A 20775-nucleotide genomic window follows, 5' to 3' on the forward strand; every position below is an offset into this window, starting at 1 on the left:
ACCGTCTTTCTACAGCTAGATATGGGTGTCTATTGGGGCTTATGCTCTTGGAACCTTGCCTTTCAGCTGGATCACCCCACACACACACACCCCTGTTTCTGTCTGAATGTCCGCCTGTCTGCCTACTCAAGAATAAAACAGACACTAATTTTCTGGGAAATTTTCTTACAAAGGTAAGACCAGACGCAGCCCCTGTCTTTACTACCATTGGTCAGGGCTCAAACCACAGTATGAGACGAAGAAACAATCCCTTACAATCTTTTTGCTACAACCCCATAAAATCCTCAGTGGGGAAAGGTAGAGACTGGTGAATTACCTGAGTTGTCCTGGGCCCCCAGTGCCTGAGGGCCCCTTCAGACCCTGCCTTCCAGCTCTTGCCTACATTGGGCATGCTGCAGAAGGGGCCCCAGGAAGCAAGTGAGCAAGGGCAGCATCTGTAGGCAAGTCAGTGTACCAGGAGTCCAACCCTTAGTGTTGGGGACAGATGACCAATTAGAATCACATCCTCCCACAGCCCTGATCCATCCATCCCGCAATGGAGAATCTGGGGGATTCTATCAGAAGACAGTCATGAACTATTTGTAGCCTCCCAAAGGACACTGAATTAAAGACAGAGCAACAATAATGAACTGTGGCTCTTTCAGTGGGGTCATTCTTTGGATTCTCTATCAACAAAAGCAAAATAGCAATCTTCTAGAAGTAGGTTCGCCAATAGCTGTGCCTCCGGGAGTGGGCAGCTCCCATGTGGCTTGAGCCTGGGGTCAAGATAGGTGGTAGCTGATCGAGCAGGGCAGGGGCAAAGGAGAAGATCATGACTAGGTACTGTGGGCAAGGCTCATTGCTGGGAAATTCAATACTCTAGAGAAACTACTGTGTGTGACGTATAAACTAGTCCAAGGTAGTCCACAGCTTTATCTCTATCTGAAAGCAAGCTGACTAAAGACCAGATTGGGTTATCCTCTCCTGAGCTGGGCCCTGGACCATAAGAGGCCAATGGGACTTAGTCTCTATCCTTACCAGCTGCACTGTTTCATAGATCTATCCTGGCTAGTTCTATGACAACTTGACACAAGCTAGAGTTGTCTGAGAGGAGGGAGCCTCAACTGAGAAAATGCCTCCATATGACCAGGCTGTAGGCAAGCCTGTAGGGCATTTTCTTAATTAGTGATTGATGTAGGAGAACCAAGTCTATTGTGGGTGGTGCCACTCCTAGGGTGGTGGTCATAAGAAAGCAGACTGAGCAAGCCAGTAAGCAGCACCCCTCCATGTCTCTGGGGTCCTGCCCTGTTTGAGTTCCTGTCCCGACTTCCCTCAGTGAAGGACTGTGACCTGGAAGTCCTTTCCTTCCCCAAATTGCTTTTGGTCATAGTGCTTCTTCACTGCAATAGTAGCCATAGCTAAGATGAGATCTCAGCACAGAAGAGAGGAGGCTGCCTCTATTGGAAGTGTCCCCTCCGTCCCCTCCTGTGGGCATGTGTGCAAGCATGTACTGGACAAGTCCTCCATCTGTGAGGGTGTTATGGTTGTTTGTGCAGGTGTGTGAGAACAGACTGTGCTGTGCAGATAGGTGACTGTAGGTGAGACAGAAAGCACACGGGACATACCTTCCCTATTAGTCATGTGTGTTTTGTCCCCACACCTACCCATATAGATGTTTGAGTGTGGGCCTTCTATGCATGTATTTGAATGTGCTGGAAGCTTGCCCACGGTTAGAACTCTCTCTTTAGATGAGCAGGCAAGGTAACCTACTTGGGGCAGAGGAAGTTAGGGAGGCATACTACTGCCCTTGGTGGCTCTGGATTGAGGCAGAGAGTGAGCCTTGTACCTAAAGCATACCCACTGTGTCTGCTCAGAACTGCATTGAACCATTCTCTTCACAGGTAGGAAGCCAGTCCAGCAAGGCACAAGGGACGTTTCCTAGGACCCCTGGTTTTCTCCAGCTGCTGGCAGGAACAGAAATCCACGTGACAATCCTGGCTGGAGTCTCCAGAATTCTTCACAGTTGTATTTGTTGCACCTCCTCACACACACGCCCCAGGCAGGGGTCGCATGTGGACTCACAAGCCTGCTCCATTCTACAGTGACTGCAGCACCAGGCTGTCTTTCTCCAGCATGCCATTTTGTCTCAAGGGCTCTCTACTTCATTTAAATAGGCTGTCAATGTCACATGCCACACAATTTCTTAATGCTGGTTATCCTGATTAGAGTAACAATGGGCCCTGTTGGCTCACGTAGTTGCAAGCTCAGTCTACAGCTGGTGAACTGCTTGAGAAAGATTAGCTGTGTCTTTGTTATACCAAGTGTGTCACTGGGGCTGGGCTTTGAGGTTTCAAAGGCCCATTCCAGGTTCAGTGTCTGTCTGCAATCAGGATATAATGCCTGAAAGCATTACTGAAATTATTTGACCAGCACCATACCTGCACGCATGCATGCTGCCACACTCCCCACCATAATGGACTAACACAGTACACAACTGTTAGTAAGGCTTCAATTTATAAAAGTTACCTTAGTCGTGGTGTCTCCTCACCGCAATAGAACAGTAACTAAGACACTGAGTACAACATGAATTCCCTTGGAAAGATCCACACCCAAACAAGAGAACCTATTATGAATGCTGTCTGCCCCCACTTCATCCTACACAAAGATGTTTTCATGATGTTATACTTACCAACATGGATTTTTTTTACACCAATGAGAACAGAGGCTTGGTCTGAAACATTCGTTATCTAAGACATTAGATGTTGCATCTCAACTCAAACTTTCAGCTCTTCCCCAGAGTAACTGTACAAAGTACATTTTTGCTTATTTTTCAAGACAGGATTTTTCTGTGTAGCCCTGGCCATCCTGCAACTTGCTCTGTAGACCAGGTTGGCCTTGAGCTCACAGAGATCTGCCTGTTACTGCCTCAGTTTTCTGAGTGCTGGGACTAAAGGTGTATGCTACCACCACCCGGTGCAAAGTACATTTTTATTGTGCAGTGTAAGCAAGAAATACTAGGACTAAGCTTCCTCAAAAAATTTCACAAGATCATAGAAAGTTGGGTATTGCTTTTTCCACTGTTCTCTTCCCTGTAAAAACCTGCTCCCAAAAGTCCAAAACCTGTCAAGCTACTTCAGCTTAGTGAAGGCCAGGTCTGCACTGCTATCTAAAATTGTCTGGATTGTTTTACCTAAGTCTTATATATCTTAAGAGTATTTTGAATGTCATCTTTATTTTCTTATAATCCTAATTATAGTCCAAATTAAGGAGTAAGTATCCCACTAAAACATGATTTTCCTCAAACTCTCTGATATTTAAACCCAGGTACTTCCTCGGGCTAACCGCAGTCTCAGAAAAAAAAAAAAAATATATATATATATATATATATATATATATATATATATATTCTCTCTCATTATAGAAAACAAGTCTCAACAACTTTTGAATTTGCTAGATTTATTTGTAAACACAAACTGCACACTTCAAACAATCAAAATGCTTAATTTCACTATAGGTATTTCAGTTTTTAAATTTTAATTGTTTTTATGCATGCACAGAGACCAGAGAAAAACTTGTGTGCGTGAGTTCTGTTCTTTCTACCACATGGGTTCTAGAGATTGAAATTTGGGTCAGGCTTGGCCTTTACCTGCTGAGCCATCTCACTAGGCATTCCAGAACTTTAAGATGAAGACATTTTGCAAAGAACTACTGTATGGAAGAAAAACACTGACATCCTGCATTGCCTAATGTTTGTCTGTGTTCACAGAACTGATAGCTTTCATGTTGCTGGGTCTCCATTTTATCCTGCTTACTGCTGAACTAAAGACAAACATCCACCAAGAATTCCCAAAAGGGCATAGGGGAATATGAACCAAGTAAATGGGTTTCTGCTTGTTTGATCTCTCTCCAGTTTCTAGCACAAGAGCTTCTAAAACCTTTGGTTTTCTAGTTGGTCTGAGAGGGGCCCTCTTCTGTTACTCCTAAGGTAAGTCTCTTGAAGTCATTGCTTTATGTCAAGCTGACTTATTGCGAGACTTCTAGCTAGCTCTAGGACTGGGACTAGTTGCCAAAGGAGCCGACCATGTGCTAAGAGAGTTGGAACTTTCAGCAAACTCTGTTGACTTCTGAAAGGAGAAACTTCCTACCAGTCAAGGACTTCATCAATCATGAGTACATACTGGAATTGCCATAAAAGCCCTAACAATGGGGCTCAGCAGGATGAGGCACTCCCAACTCCATGTGGGCAAAAGCACCTGCACATGAGAACCCTGTGGATCTTGCTCTAAGGATCTCTTCATGTGGCAGTTCATGTGACATTCTCATAGTCTGTAGAGTAAATGGTAACTGTAAATTGTCTCTGTGAGCTACTACAGCAAATTGCTGAACCTGGCGGGGTTCAATTTGTAACCAAATCAGAAATGTAGGACTCATCACTAGTGTCTGAAGATGCAGGAGGGAGAGGCAGTCTTCTCAGACTGAGCTCATTTCACCAGTAGGATGTGTATTACGAGTAGTGTGTAAACTGATATAAATTGGAAGCCATCCAGTTGGTGTCTGCAGACAACCAAACTGGTGTGGAAACCCGGATATTGGGTAGTAAGGGTGTTTTGAGAAAAAAAAAAAACATTTCCTTTGCTACCCATTAACAGTTGACAAAATGGAGAAATAACTGTTTCTTGGCTTCTTGGCAGCTTAAATGATCTTATTAATGGCTTAGATTAAAAAAAAATGGGTAAGAGACTTCAAGAGTATCATGAGAATTCCAATATTTTCATGGAACCCAAGACCACAAAGAGTTGAAATCCAGAGCAGATACATACCTTCAGGATATAGCCATGTTTGTAGAGTTCAGACACTACAAAATAGGAACTCTAACATGCTATTTTGTTAAATCTATTTTATGCTTGTATGACAGGCATCTATAGCAAATATAGCATATATAATCAGAGGGCTGCATAGTATTGGGGGGATATGCATATCATATATTCAATGTGACATGCAAAAAATATCTTCACTAATTTTTACTCCTTGGGGTACTACTAAAGCAGAGCACTTCTTTAGAACACATGATTTTGAAGCACGGCCTATTAATACCACTGTTGATTTTTAAGGTATCTTTTGTTAAAAGCTGAATGCTAGATATTACACATTATATCACAAGTTTTACAAGGTGTTCCCAGTTTTGTGTGTATGCTTTACATTTCAAACTTATTTGGAATTATTTACAACAAAACACATGGGTTTATTTTTGAATGAGTCATTTGCCAGCTTTTTTTTTATCGTTCATCTCTACTTTGGATCTGATTTTTTTTTAAAATATTTTTATTTATATTTTATGTCTGAGTGCTCTGTATGTGTGCCTGCAGGCCAGAAGAGGGCATCAGATCCTACTAGAGATGGTTGTGAGCCGCCATGTGGGTGCTGGGAATTGAACTCAGGACCTTTGGAAAAGCAGCTGGTGCTCTTAACTGATGAACCATCTCTCCAGCCCCGGAATCTGATATTTTTAAGGCTTCTATCACTTTTTTTTAAAATGTTTACCCCACCCTTTTTAAGGGAAGTGTGCACTCTTATTGTCAAAAAGCAGAAAGAAATTGATTTGTCTCCACCCCTTTTGCCTGTTTCCTTTGGTTTTCCTCAGTGGAAAATACTTAATTTCCTCTAGTCCCACAAAATAATTATTCCTAGAAAATCTACTTTTCCTAATGCTGCTGGATAGGATGTTTTCTTTCATTGTATTTCCTGACTGATTACTGATATAAAACTAAGTTATTTTAGATTTAACTTTCAGCTGCTCATATAAATCTTGATTAAAAATAGAGTAAAACAGAAAAAAAAGTTTCCAAATGAAGACTGTCATAGTCATTCCCTCTGATGGTTTTCTTCCAAGTAATAATTGATGAGCCATGATCCATTCCCTATTAAACACAGGAGTATTTTGGTTGGTTGATTGTTGCTGTTTTCTTCATCTGTTAGGATTTTTCTTCACTATGAACATCTTGATGCTGACTAAGTTGGAAACTAAACCTGAAAGTTTTCCCACATATATTACACACATAAGGCTTCTTCCAAGTATGCACAGTCTGGTGTATGATACAGTCAGAACTAAGGCTGAAGCCTTTGCCACACTCAACACATCGGAAAGGCTTTTCCCCAGTATGGCTCCTCTGGTGTCTAATTAAGTGAGCGTTGACATGGAAGGCTTTCCCACACTCACTGCACTGGAAGGGTTTCTCTCCAGTGTGGATTCTCTGGTGCACAATATAGTCAGAACTGCAGCTGAATGCCTTCTCGCATTCCATGCACTTGAAAGGTTTCTCCCTGGTATGTATTTGTTGATGCCTTGTTAACTTGGCATTGATACTGAAAGCTTTGCCACATTCCTTACACTGATACGGCTTTTCTCCAGTATGGGTTCGCTGATGATCAAGTAGGTTTCTTTTAGAAGTAAAGCACTTCCCACATTCATTACACTCAAAAGGTTTCTCCCCTGTGTGAGTTCGCCGATGCTGCATGAGTTTTGCATTAACATTGAAGGCCTTTCCACATTCATTGCACTTATATGGCTTCTCCCCAGTATGGATTCTCAGATGCTGCCGAAGCTGGGAGTTACACCGAAAGGACTTCCCACATTCATTACATTCATAAGGTCTCTCACCCGTGTGGATTCTTTGGTGCTGGATTAACTTCCCTTTAGCACTAAAAGTCTTTCCACATTCACTGCACTCATAGGGTTTCTCACCTGTGTGGACTCTCTGATGCTGAATGAGTTTTGCGTTTTTAGTGAAGCCTTTTCCACACTCACTGCACCGATGTGGCTTTTCTCCAGTGTGTATACTCTGATGCTGCCTAAGCTGGGTGCTGCACCTGAAGCCTTTCCCACACACATCACACTCATAAGGCTTCTCTCCAGTATGAATCCTTTGATGCTGAATTAACTTTGCATTCACGTTGAAGGCTTTCCCACAGTCGCTACACTCGTAAGGCTTCTCCCCAGTGTGGGTTCTCTGGTGTGTGATGTATGCAGAACTGCAGCCGAAGCCAGTTCCACACTCCTGGCACTGATAGGGCTTCTCTCCTGTATGTATCCTCTGGTGTCTAACTAGGCTCCCATTAACACTGAAGGCTTTTCCACACACCTTACACTGATAAGGCTTTTCTCCACTGTGGATTGTCTGGTGTGTGATATAGTGTGAACTATAGCTGAAGCATTTCCCACACTCTACACACTTGAAAGGTTTCTCTCCATTATGAAGTCTTTGATGCCAAACAAATTTTGCTTTAACACTGAAGGCTTTGCCACATTCTGTACACTGATAAGGCTTCTCCACGGTGCTGCCTTCTAGATGCTGACTAACTTGAGAGCTACCTTGAGAGGTTTCTGCTAATTCTTTCTGATTCAAAGGTCTCTCCTCTGTAGGAATTTCTCCATTCTTAGTAAGTCTGGTATCAGAGTATTGCTCTCCAGTGGAGCTGGTATGATTCTGGGGCACATCTGGAATCTGGCTACAGAAATGCCCTCCCATGGAACTGGTCTTAACTTGTCCATCAGTGGCACTGATATTCTCTGTCACACTACCCCTTAACTGGACTTCCTGTCGCTGGTCTACAACACAAGTTTTGGAAAGGTTTGTTTTCTGGAAAAAGTCCTTCTGAAGCGCAAATGCTGTACTCTTTTTTCCTTCAGATACTTCTTCTGTCAAATTATCGCCAGTCTGGACAGCAGTATAGTCTACCAAAAGAAGCAGAAAATTAAAAGATGTCATATAGAACTGTGCTTGAAGAAAATACAAAGTTATTCATTATATATATAGGGTCTCATTATGTTGTCGGGCTGGCTTTGAACTATTGATTCTGCTGCATCCACTTCACAGATACTAGAATTACATGTGAACATCACCATGCCCTGCTGAGGAGGTTCTTTAAAAATCACTAAACTAAGTCAAATAGCCTAAGGTTCATCCAGAAGGTATAACTGTCATGGATAAAAAAAAGGAAATAGATCCAGATGTGTAGAGCATGAAAAATAATTTAAAATAAAATAAAAAATTATAAACAAAAGAGATTCCAATTGTGTAATGAAAAATGAGAAGAGTAGACAAGAACATGTATCTCTGTCAGGAAACTTTGGGAAAAGTTCAGCTACATGAGACCAAGTCAATCAAAAATCATCCCCAGCCACATTCTCCTAAGGCAAGGCCACTACAAAAGGCAACATCTATAGCAGAAAGGTTAAAAGTGATAGCAAAGGAAGAAAATTCTAGGTCTTGTCTATAGACAGTATCTTTCCATTGTCTCATGCTTTCCTACATTCTAGAGTTCCTTCTTGGTTGTCCCTATGGACCAAGTTCCTTATCAATAAAAGCAAAATAATCACTGAAGAGGTAGAGGACCTAAATGATAGACTGCAGGAAGACCATCAACAGAGAAGGTGCAAGAGCTGTGTTTTCTCCGCAGAACTTCACTCTAGCCTGTTCTTTCATGTTTATCCTCTGCTTCAGAAAAGCTCTAAGATCTACTTGACATCTCCTCCCATCTCTTCTAAAATTCCGCTACACAAACTTTTCCTTCCATCAACCCGAAAACATTATTTTGTATATAACCACAATTTTTACAATAATGACCTCTCCATTTCTCCCCAAATAGTTTCCTTTATTTTTTCATTTCTCATTTTTTCCAAACACATAAAATAATGTCCTCCCATCTTCTGTAGTCAGGCAGGGATCCCAGCGGTAGGACTGGGACACAAACCCAGCCACAAAACCTTCTACCCACACCTGTCCTGCCTGCGAGATGTGCTGAAGCAATGATGTCTCAGAATGTAGGGAGTGGACAGTCAATGACTGGTTTAACTTGAGGCCAAAGCCAAGAGAGGAGCCCATACCCAACAAGATGGTCAGGAACTGGAAGCCGGACGGTTCAGCGACCTGCAGAGAACCACACAAGACTATACTCCCCCAGAAGTCAACGAAATGATTCCTAATGATATTCTGGAACCACAAGGAAGAGGAGGAGGAAGGGTTGTAGAAGCCAGAGGGATCAAGGACACCAGCAGAGCATGGCCCACAGAATCAACTAGGCAGGGCTCGTAGCTGTGGTTGTTTAGCTTGAGGTTTTTGTGGGACTCCTAACGGCGGTGGTGGGAGTATCCCTGACTCTTTTGTCTGCATTTGGGGCTCTTTCCTCCTGTGTAGCCTCACCTAGCCTTCATATGAGGGTTTGCGTCTAGTCTTACTGCATCTTGTTAAGCCACGTTCAGTTGCCTGCTCTTTTCTGAAGAGAGATAGAGGAGCATTGGATCTGGGGGAGAGAGGGGGTTGGAGGAAAGAGAAGTGGAGGGAGGAGAGGCTGTGGTCAGGATGTATTATATGAGAGAAGAATAAATAAAAATAAAATAACAAACTATATCCTCACCTTAACACTTCATTATAATTATTCTCAACAACATAAGAAACCTGAGTTCCTTTAGAAAGGACTTTAAAACAATATGAGCCTTTTCAAAATTAAAACATGTTTATCTGTTGCTATAGATTCAAAGTTTGCTGCTTTCCATCCCTAGCATTCACCTGTAAAATCCCTAATTTCAAACAAGTAATCGTTATTAGGAGGGAGCACCTTCGGCAAAGCCCTCACAGATGGGATGGCTGTGCTCGAGGAGACCTGGTGACATTCTCCTCCTTCCACCATGTGAAGACACAGCAAGAAGACAGAGAGAAGCCTGTTAATTAGGTAGCAAGCCTTTGTTAAACAGAATCTGCCTGTACCTTCATTTTCTTAAATGTCCAACTCCTAAATTGGAAGAATGGATTTATGTTTTTATAAATGGCCCATAGTATTCTGCTATAGCAGCCCAAGCTAAGCCATACAGAAGACATACATTACATTGTCTATAGATCATCTAATCTATGGTGTTCTGTTCCAATAGTTCAAACCAACAAAGACACCTGTAGTACTAGAAACTTAAAAATTCAGTTAAAGACTACAAAAATCTAACAGCTACATTACTAAGTACTCTTTCTGCCTGCAGAAGTACCTCAACTTAGTAACGCTCTCTGTCCTGAAAACTGAGGTTGTTCCCACAATCTTGATACTCAAGTACATCAAGGTACCTTTGAGTCTGACGACTTTCCAAGTCTACCTCTAGAAAACAATATCCAGGTTATCAAGTGCCAACTTCTCTTCTATAAAGACTCCCAATTCACACTGAATTCTTCCAGCTCCAAATGTCATATCCCTGTTTTGCTTCCTCACTGACATTTGATAGAACTAGGTTTCCTGATAGGTGAGTCATCTCTCACTATTACGACTTCCCCACTGTGAAGAGCAAACCCAGTGCCTCAAGCATTCTAAGAATGTTCTGCTGCACTGGACTCCCAACCTTCTTTCATTATTGTGATATGTTTGTCTTTGGTTTCTCCTGAGGACAGATACTTTTTAAATTGATTAATATTTGTACCATTTTTCTTTTTTATTTTGGTTTTTGTTTGGTTGATTGGTTTGGTATTTTGTTCTTTTTTTTCTCTGTTTTTGTTTTGTTTTTCAAGACAGGGTTTTTCTGTGTAGCCCTGAATGTTCTGGAACTTGCTCTGTAGACCAGGTTGAACTCAGAGATCTGCCTGTTTCTGCCTCCTGAGTGCTGGAATTAAAGGTGTGTGCCACCATTGCCCAGCTACATTTGTACATTTCATATAGCTCAACAACTCATTATTAGTTCTTTACCAACTTTTATTCGTGACCTTTCAGATCCTACAGTATGGCAGATATTAATATCTAGTGATTATTTTATCTTTACCAATATACCTTCAATTTAATTTTTTGAAGTACTGATTTGTCCACCAAAATCATATTTTCCAGCTTCGCTTGCAGAAAAGATCTAAGGTCCAGCAAGTAAGACTTCTGCAAAAATCACTGGGTTATTATGAGAAAAGCCTTTGATTTGTGTTTTAAAGTTTAGCTTCCAACGGAGTCCTCACCCCTCTGCCCACCCAGAACCTGTATCATCTTCATCCAGACAAATGAGACTAATGGCTGCCTACAGTATGAGAACCAAGCACCTTTGATTAAGGACCTCACAGTATGACTATAAATGCAGACACTTGGCTGGGCCCAAGACCTACTGACAGTCTGTGTAATTGTAAGAGCCCCAAATAATCACTTACACATCAACACTCAAGAAGCATAGACAGGGGACACTTTTTATTTATACTCTCGATGTATAGATAATTATAATTTAACTAAGCTAGACCCTTGATATCTGTTACCACATTTAGTCCTGAGCCCACTGCCCCCTTTCATTATCACATTTTCAGAGATGAGGTCACTAGACTGTAGAGACATCAAACAACTGACCTGCTCAGCCATGTAACGAGAAAGAAAGTTTCCTCACAAACAGAGATTGGATGAGACCACGGGAAAAGCTCGTAGCTACTTCTGCCTCCTTGTAAAAAGCTGTAAAGGCTACATCCTCCACTTTCAGGGGCAATGCTAGATCCCTGCCCCCATCACCAAATCCATAGTCTTGTTTGAAAATGGTGGGGTCAGAGGTAGAATATGGCAGTTGAGAAAAATGCATTGCCATAATGGATAAATGCGGCACACATTCATGTTGTTGGGCGATCTGTGCCTTGCTTACCAGTCCAGAGGCCCTGGGAGTCTGCGCCAGTGGCCAGCTGAGACAGGCTCTCCAGATCCTTTTCTTCCTCTAGCTGTGAGATCACAGCAGGTTTGAAAAGTAGAAATCCTGATTTTGGGGAAAAAAAACAAACAGAAGAGATGTGAAAACTCTCTCACAGGTACATCCCTAACGTCTCCTGAGATGGCTGAGCAAAGGGGAGGAAGTGAGATCTCTCAGAAGGGTCAGACTGTGAGCCAGGGTCCACACGCAGAGAAAACTGAGTGTCTGCCCAAAGGGGATACCACTTCTTGATCTTGGCCTTGAGATTCTTTTAAAAGACTCAAGACAAGCAAGGCCAGGGCAATCTGAGGAGGCCTCTGCAGAACAGCAGTTTCTAGTTTTCACAGCATGTCCATGCACAGGTTCTTTATGGTAATTCAAAAGCATGCACTGGTCTCAGCAAAGTCCCATAACAGCTTGGGATTTGCTCTTCCAGCAGGCTATACATAAGGAGATTAGAAAAAGCCCACTCATAAAGGATGACCAGGTCCCCACCTGCCACCTGAGGAAAAAAAAAGTCAGGAAACCCAAAATGGCAGTCCGGGTCCCAGGGAGAGAGGCCTTACCCATGGAGGCCAAGTTCCTATAGTTCTCCAGCATCACATCCCTGTACAGCGCCCTCTGTTCAGGGGACAGACTATCCCATTCCGTCTGGGTGAAGTACACAGCCACATCCTCAAAGGTCACCAACTTCTGAAACAACAGGTTCTTGCTGCCCTAGGGCCAATTCCATGGCTCAGGCCCTAAGTGAGGGGCAGAGGGCAAAATAAGGGCTTGGGGAGGGGGCTTGTGAAGAGAAAAAAATTAGTAACAAAGGAAAGTGGAGGGAAAACACCAGGAAAGTAAACTACGAAATATCCGCCTTCTCTTACAGCAGAGAAACCGCATGCCGTTTTCACACTGGGCTGAAAGAAAAAGAATTTCCATGAGCAAATTCCACTACAGCAATGCTGCTCTCAGCCACTCCCTCTCTGGCAGGTGCTGCAATGCTGCTCTCTGGCAGGCTGCTGGAGGCAGCTGCAGTTCCCAGTGCTTCCCTGTGAGGTCATGCTCCCCTGTGGCTTACCTCAAGCCCCAGCTCCCCTCATTATCCTCATCCTCATAAGGTAAAACAGATGTCCCCTGCCTGACAAAAGGCTTCTTTCCCAGTTGCCACCTAGCTCTCCAGATAGACAACCCCCAACCAAGGGCCCCCAGGTCCCTGTCTTTTTCTTCCTTGTTCCCACTTTCCATCATCTTCCTTATCCTTCTCATTCACCTGCAGCTGTTCTTTTTCCACCCAAGCTATTAATTACCCCAAACCTCTGCAACTCCTCCATGCATATTCATGCACAGAGCACCACGTGGGTGGTTTCCATGGCCTCTGCCAGGGTGCGCATGTGCAGTGGCACAGAGACCCTTGTTTGACTCCCATCTGCTAGGTTTACTTTCCTGCTATCTTCATTGGTCGCTGCCCCAGTCTCTGCCACTTGCCTGTCCACCTTTCCCACAAGATCCAGTTTGGCACGCAGAAGCAGGTTTTATTCCAAGTCTCACCAGCATTCTTCTCAGTTCTCAATCTCAACTGCCCAGAGGAAGGGATGAGGGGCCCACAGCTCACCTGGGGCCAAACTGATGGGATCATGGCTGCCATCACCTGGTCTCCCTCTCAAGGGCTGGAGCTGAGGAGAAGCAGAGAGTTGGGATGGGATGTGAGGCAAGCCACCCCAATCAGGAGCACAACTAAGACCTGAGGTACAGGCAGCTGTATCCAGATCCTCTTGCTGACTCAAGTGCCCAGTCTCCTTCCCAGGACACCGATGCTTTGGCTGCCAAGAAGCCTCTGATCTGGCAGGTCTTCGAAGCCTCAGATAAAAGAGGGTTTACAAAACTTAGGCAGAGCCTGAAGACCAACAGGCCAGGAACTGACAATAAGGCTCAAGAAACAACATTATCAAGTCTAACTCACTTCTCCTTCCGTAACCAAGCATCATTCACAATCACATGTAAGAAAAGGCCAGCTGCGTACAGCATGCACACGGGGTCTGGGAGACAGGCTGCAGGAAGATGCCACCCAGAAGGGGGACAGCTGCTCCTCTACCTCCCATCGGTGCTCTCATTCTTAAGTGTCAAGAATCCTAACGCTTGCCAGAAGCGATGGTTCACACCCATAATCCCAGCACACAGGAGCTAGAGGCAGGAAGATCAGTTTGAGGCCAGCCTGGGCTAAGGATTTTGTGCGGGCAGGTCTCACTGGACTGGCTTCCTGCATGGCCTAATAAATTAACCTTGAGAAAGCTGCACTAGAAGTGAGGTAGCAGGCTGCCTCTCAGGTCTCAATCTGAACTGTCCACTTTTGCACCACAGATATGCCAAATGGAGGCTTTCTGCAGTTCTCCTGGGCAGAGACCAGCTTCACAAGGCTGTAACCAACCTACACCAGGAGCTATATCATATATGCCCCATTCCTGCCCTAGGGTTTCTCCCACATTCTGTGTGAGTCACCTGCTGGGCCCTGAACTGCAGGCAAGGAATCATCAGTGAGGCCGCCCTTGATCGACAGGGGACAGAATTTGACGGGTAAGTGCTTTTCCCATCAGCCCTAGAAGGGCATCCTTGAGATTCCAAGGCTCCTCAGAGACTCTGCAAGACAGAACCTGTCGAGGGCCAAGCCTGATAAGGTAACCTTGTATTGGTTTATTAATTAATAAACTAATTTGGCCTAGGAGAGCCTCTCTATTCAACCAAGAGGACTCAGTGGTTGTCATGTTGCGCATTTTAATTTCTACTTTAGAGCTCCGTGACTCTGATTTGTCTCTGATGTAATAATTATTTAGAATATAATGGTGCTGCTCACACTTACCCTCCTAATAAGCTCCAGTTTTAGTATTGTATGTTTAAATGACCAGATCCATTACCTCGTTCTTTACAGTTTTTATTTATTTATTTATCTTTTTTTTTAGAGTTTTGGTTTTTTGGTGCATGGTATCAATGTCCATCTTTTCTTCACATCCTTTGGTATTTAGAAAGAAAACTTACTCTACAATGTAAAATATGTAATTCAATTTGAAGACAACAAGTCAACTCTATTAATACGAGGTCAATCTCGATATTATGGTGTTTGAAGAATTCAATACCACATCTAATTTTAAAAATGTATGCTATGTGCCCAGAAGATGGTGAGGGCAGGAGTGAAAATGAACAAAATGCATTGTATACGTGTATGAAATGCTCAGAGAAAAACAACTTAAAATGTATCCCTATGACTAGTCTCAGATATAGGAGATACGGACAAAATATTCACCATGAGTACTGTTTTTATATATAACCAGCCTGAAAACAACCTCCCTGACCATTGAAAATTACAAATTTGTGTGTTTTTTTATATCTGAATATTATCCAGCAGGTAATATGCTACTGAATTTAGAAATTAACCAAGTACCAGGTGACTATACACTAAGATGCTCAAAAACCGAAAAAGGTTAAATTGTTTACATATTAGTGAATATTAGCAACAGGCTGTGATTAACACAGAATTCAAGAGTCCTTACCTCTAAGGGTGGGAGGGTCCGGATGGATGCAGCAGTAAAGACCCAAACTCTTCCTTAATTGGCTGCTCATAGGTGAGCGTTTTATTTTTTCTTAAAACACTCACTCTTTTTCTTTCTCTCTCTCTAACACACACACACACACACACACCCCTTGGGAAAATAGTGTTTTGACAACAGTAAGTAAGGCTACGACCAAAGAGACCTGCAGCCATCCAAAGGCCGTACTGTCGACTACGGGGTATGAAATTGCAATTCTGAAATTACTCTGTGTGTATTCTAGCGATGTCGTAATCGTGTGTGCGTGTGTGGGCCGCGTTACCTTTGGGGCCTGACGTCCATGCAGCACACCAGGCCTCAAGCCCTCTGTCAGCAGCGGCTGGGAAGGGGTCCCTGAGCCCCTCACCCTGTCCGGAGCCCGGGGACACGATGTACACACCTGGGGCGCCTGTAGGGCCGCAGCGCGTCCGAAGACTGGCGATGTCGCCTCGAGACGCTTCGCCCCCGCAACGCGGTCACCCTCTGGCTGCAGTGACAGCCTCTCCGGCCGGCCACCTGCTAAGCGCTCTGGACTTGGTGTGCGGCCGCCACACGGGACTCGCCACGGTGGGCGCCGAGAGCTGGTGGGGGGCCGCAAGGCTGGCTGCCGGAGACCCTGCGCGAGGACCGCCAGGACACCGCTCACCGCAGCGACGCCGCACTCACCTGCGCAGCACGGTCCGCGGCGCGACCGGAAGTGCGTCACCGACCAGTCCCGCCCCTCCAGGAGGGTTGCCCTCCCTCTCGGGGGTACCCCGCCCGTACTCTGCGGTTCCCCCTCTGTCCCCTGGTGCTCGAGTCCTTGCTCAGGGTCTGTCGGTGGGGTCTGACGCCTGCGGACGTTACTCCTGGGGACCTGAACACCCCCCCTCCCCGAGAAAGGCTGCCCCGGCTTGTGGTCTTGGTGAAGTTGCAGGTGCCAGCAGGTGGACTGTGCCAGTGCAGTGCGTCACAGGCTGGAGGAACCACGGTCCACTTTAAAAATAAATGTTACGTAATGTCATGCGAGCCTGCTGGGCTTTCGTCGCAGCTGTTCTGGAAGCTGAGACTGAAGATGTAGCTCTGTGGTACAATGCTTGTCTGTCCCTCTGGATTCAATCACCAGTGTAAATAATACAATATCCACTTTGTCCTTAGCATGAAGTTCCTAACTACCTACTGTCCTCACAAGGAAACAACTCTCACCTTAAAGGGAAGAGGAGACTGTTTATTCTGGACCCAAACTGGAGCGATCATACCCAGGAGCACAGATTTAGGTTACTTCAATTCCATGTTCCAAAGTGGAAGCCGTTTCATAGTTTTACAGAACAAAGTCCTAAATCAAAGCAAGTTTAAAATACATTAGTGCTCACATCAGAAAGGTGGCTACAGCAAGATGGGGGCCAGATGATGCTATCTGATAATGTTATCTGGGCTTTGGGGTTGGTGGGCTTTGTTCTGGGCTAAGTGGCCTGGTGCTAGATACCAAAGGGTGTTGAATCTGTTTGGCGCAGGATGTTAGTTCTGATAATGACAAGCAAGGAATATTCGGATTCTAAAGCTAGCCCAAAAGAAGATAATTAGCCTCTGCACCTGCAACATTTTGGCCTCTCCACATCATTACCTAGAGATCCACAAATTATTTAAGGAAACATGAATATAATTTATAATAACAATACTACTTTGATCTAATAACATACATATTTGCCATTGTCATACGTAGAATTTGAATGTCACAGCCACACAGAGCCGCTGTCTTTTCCTAGTGTTTTCGAAAATCACAAAAGTGTGACCTAAAATGTTGAATGCTTTGGACAAAAGTTCTGAGTGAAACCCAGGATAGTCTTTCTCTTCATTATTCTGTGGTTAGATAGAATCCTAGAATTACTACATGTTAAAACTGTGTGAACATGCACTGTGTAAGTCCTAGATTCAGGCTCCTCCTAGACCAGGAGCCTGTTTGTAAGTCTGAGATCTTCCCCTGTAGGCAAGGCTGTCCTTCATGGCGTTCTCTGTGGCACTCTGACCTCCATGCACAACGCAAGCCCACCATAACCAACAAATGTTAGAAAAAAAAAAACCCACATAAAGTCCCTGAAGGAACCCTGGGGGAGGGTAGCCATGGAGTTGGACTCTCTCAAGAAATTCTCCTTCCTGTAGATGCTCGAAAAATCCCACCTCTCGTGGAGGAGGTGTTGGGAATTGATGGCTGCCGGTGGAAGGGAAGTTGGTTTTCTCTAGGGACAGGGATGTGATCCCCGAGAAGCTACCCATGCTCCAGTGTTGGCAGCACTAAGAGGACTCGGTTAGTTTTAAAATGAATACACGAAGTTGAAGGGAAAGGAGTAGGGAGGGAAGGTGTTGGAGGGGAGCGAATGAGGGTGAATTGATCAAAACACATTACATGTTTGTATGAAATTCTCAATGATTAAAAAATCCCCCTTTCTGACTCTGATAACGCAGTTATTTCTTCATTCCAGCTTGCCTGACCACACTGCGGTGCTTCAAGGTGATGACTGGCCACACCCACCTCTCCAGGCTCTCCTCACACCCATTTTCTTTTCTCTTCTGGCACTTGCTCAACACTGTTCTCTAAATGAGCAGCATTCTAGAGCGTTCTTCCCTTCCCTTACCCCTACCCTTCATCATGGTTCTTACAGGAAATGTCAGCTGAAATTCCATTTTTCTCATCGAAAGTGAACCTTCCCTAACCACCCAAAATAAGATAGGACCGCCACATATATGCCAGTCTAACACCCTGTACTTCTTAGCACTGGTCACATTTTTACCCGGTTAGTGCTGATAGTCTACTTAACTGTGTGTCTTCTCTGGTAGTTCCAAGAAGCAGGGATTACGTATACCTATATATCTGTGCATATACCTGTACCTGTACCTGTACGTGTGTATGTGTATTTTTAACACCATTATCCTTAACTAGAGACAAAGCCAAGCAGGAAAGAGAGAAATAAGAAACATCCGTTAACCTGACCCCAAACCCCCAGCCCCAACTGCTGGAAATCTTTTGTTGCTGTGCTACCAAGGACTGCAGTGACTTCCGTTTTCACTGTTTTCCAGAGTGGGCACTCTATGTGACTTCTCTCATTCAGACGGGAAACTGGTGTCTGTGATGGGCCAGAATGGTGTGCACTGATCTTGGCAGTAAATGCTGGTTCCTCTTTCTTCCTGGGCTCAGAAAGCAGAGCTGTAAGAAAGAAGTGCTTGGACCCTAGACGAAGTTCACAGCACAAAGGAGATGTAGTTGTCCTCAAGAGACAAAGGGGAGAGAATAAGAGACAAGGCTAGAGAATGAGGGAGAAGAGGAAAGGAACAAGGGACAAGGGGAAAGGGTATCTGTCTGGGACAAAGACTGCCTCTGGGTAGAGAGGAGACAAAACATGGCCCATAGGAAAATGGTGATTATAAAGGTTGAAGGGGAACCCCTGTGTTAGGATGAGGTGTTTAATCTTTATTGGGCATGTTAATTAAATGAGCCATAGGGGGGTTTGATTGCTGGACTTCAGAACCTTGATAGTTAGACCTTGGTAGTCAGCTCAGAAGGAGGAAGTGGCCAAATAGGAATAGACCTTGCTGGCTAGCTTTAGTAATGTAATCTAATGGTTTTTTTTTTTTTAGAAAGGCAGAGGGAATGGGAGAGGAGGGCAAGGCCTGCCAGAGCTATGTTTGCCATGCTTGGGCAGGCTACAGTCCCTTCAACAATGATCACTAGGATAAATAGAAAAGAATTCGGAGAGCACAGAAGCATATCAATACTGGACTCGAATGAACAGGTCACACACCTGTTACTGGGTTTTGCAATTAAGAAAATATGGTCCAATAAATAATCATGGGACTCTTATTCCTAACAGTGTTAGGACAGACACAAAGTCACAAAGCATGTGACCACATCAGACATGCTGAGAAACTACTGTTTTGATTCTGCCTGTGTGGAAAGGGCAGAACACAGAGCACTTGGTCACACCAAGATAACAGAGTCCCCTCCTCGTTCTAATACTGGAGACAAATGACAGCCCACAAAATGATTTCTGTATTCCTGAAAACTGGCATTTTTTTCCTTAGTTATGGTTACTATTGCTGTGAGGAAATACTGTGACCAAAAACAACTTGTGGGAGGAACGGGTTTATCTGGCTTACACTTCCACATCTCTATTCATCCCTAAAAGAAGTAATAACAGGTACTCAAACAGGGCAGGAGCCTGGAGGTAGGCGCTAATGCAGAGGCCGTGCAAGGGTGCTGCTTACCGACTTGCTCATCATGACTTGCTCAGCCTGTTTTCTAATAGAACCTAAGACCACCTGTCCAGGGATAGCCCAACCCACCATGAACTAGGCATCCCCCATCAATTACTAATTAAGAAAATGCCCTACAGGCTTGCCTACAGCCTAATCTTGTGGAGGCATTTCTCAATTGAGGTTCCCTCCTTCCAGGTAGCTCTAGTTTTACAAAAAATTAGCCAGCACACATTGCAACACAATTAAAACCATTGTGTCTACAATGCTAAGTTAGCTAGTTTCAGCATTCAAGCTACCTACTAGTCTGATATTAATCAATCTTCCTTTGAGGGTAAGCGAATGAGTTCAGAACCTTAGAAGGCAGGTCGTGGTAGAGAAAAAAATTCCGAGAGGGCAGTCAGGCTAGCAAACACCAGTCTGAAAGAGGAATGGCCAAGGCATTTGAGACTCTGGTCTGAGCTCATACTTCTCCTTCTTGCTAAAGGGTTGCTTATTATCGTTGATCAAAGCTGATCATTAGTCATTAAACAACTGTTTCTCAACCAAACATTTGAAACTTCGCTCGACACCCAAAGAGTCTGCACACACACAAAAATACTGTATTGTCACTTCAGATCAAGCCTTCTCATCAGTTTGCCTTCGAGAACGGAACCTCTTTGATTCTGTAAATGCCATTCCAGCCTTTCACTGTTGAGCTTACAAGGGGACAACCAGCCTCCATCTGTTTAGATACTGATTCACAAGTGCCATCTCAGCACTCCCCTGCTCCCACTTTGCTGCTCCAAGTGTTCATCCACCACCACCACCCCCAGGCTCACTCTGCCTCATACCTCAGCCCACAAAGCATGCATTTCAGTCAACATTGGTCCTAATCAGCTTGCACCAGACCCTCCATGTGACACAGAAATTAAGAGCCATGCTGCCTGTATTTAAGGACGCCCAGCAGAGGGCACTCGCTACCTATGGGACTGGAGCAGTACATTCTGCTTCCTGAGTCTTCCTGAAAAAGGATGCTTCTAGAATCTCACAGATGCTGTTGGATAGGGTCTTAAATAGTCTCTCTTTATACCTCATGACAATGTATAATAAATTCTGCCAAACAAGCCATATGCTTTTTAAATAGTAACACTTTCTTATCCTTAACATCCCAAATCCATTAGCATCTGGGTCCCTACTCAGACTTCGTTGTTAAAAGGCATCCTTCTGCCCTCCGACACAAGTGGCACTTCGCTTCCTCACTAACCACTCATCCCAGCAATATCTTGGGCTTGGAGGATGTAGCATAGCAGATCTGCCATCCCATTCACCTTCCCGACAAACTGGTTC

At 44.3% G+C, this 20775-nt stretch overlaps 1 protein-coding gene across 7 annotated transcripts; it reads right to left on the bottom strand.

Annotated features, from left to right (window-relative positions):
• Positions 1-3415: 3415 nt before the first annotated feature.
• Znf23 (zinc finger protein 23) lies at positions 3416-15908 on the bottom strand. 7 transcript variants are annotated; one of them, XM_085681735.2, is made up of 6 exons: positions 15620-15908; positions 13254-13314; positions 12526-12558; positions 12220-12343; positions 11612-11719; positions 3416-7711 (listed from the first exon to the last, which is right to left on the bottom strand). In XM_085681735.2, the coding sequence occupies exons 2-6, from the start codon at positions 13284-13286 to the stop codon at positions 5952-5954; spliced, it is 2058 nt and encodes a 685-aa protein (XP_085537861.1). In that variant the 5' UTR covers positions 13287-13314; positions 15620-15908; the 3' UTR covers positions 3416-5951. The 7 variants fall into 7 exon arrangements, with proteins under 7 accessions (XP_085537861.1, XP_048293231.1, XP_085537860.1 ...); XM_048437274.3 differs by having other exon boundaries at positions 12220-12346; XM_085681734.2 differs by having other exon boundaries at positions 13127-13314.
• Positions 15909-20775: the final 4867 nt, after the last annotated feature.

The sequence above is a fragment of the Myodes glareolus genome, chromosome 22 (assembly GCF_982192425.1).
Source record: "Myodes glareolus chromosome 22, mMyoGla1.1, whole genome shotgun sequence".
Taxonomy (NCBI): Eukaryota; Metazoa; Chordata; class Mammalia; order Rodentia; family Cricetidae; genus Myodes; species Myodes glareolus.

What these genes read in the sequence shown, in the direction of transcription:
- Znf23 (XM_048437273.3), bottom strand. Translation starts at nt 13,195, where the DNA reads ATGCTGGTGAGACTTGGAATAAAACCTGCTTCTGCGTGCCAAACTGGA. An exon ending in TAGGAACTTGGCCTCCATGG is followed by an intron (nt 11,720 to 12,219) that starts GTAAGGCCTCTC and finishes CCCCAAAATCAG; the next exon opens with GATTTCTACTTTTCAAACCT. An exon ending in CTCCCAGGGCCTCTGGACTG is followed by an intron (nt 7,712 to 11,611) that starts GTAAGCAAGGCA and finishes TTCTTTTGGTAG; the next exon opens with ACTATACTGCTGTCCAGACT.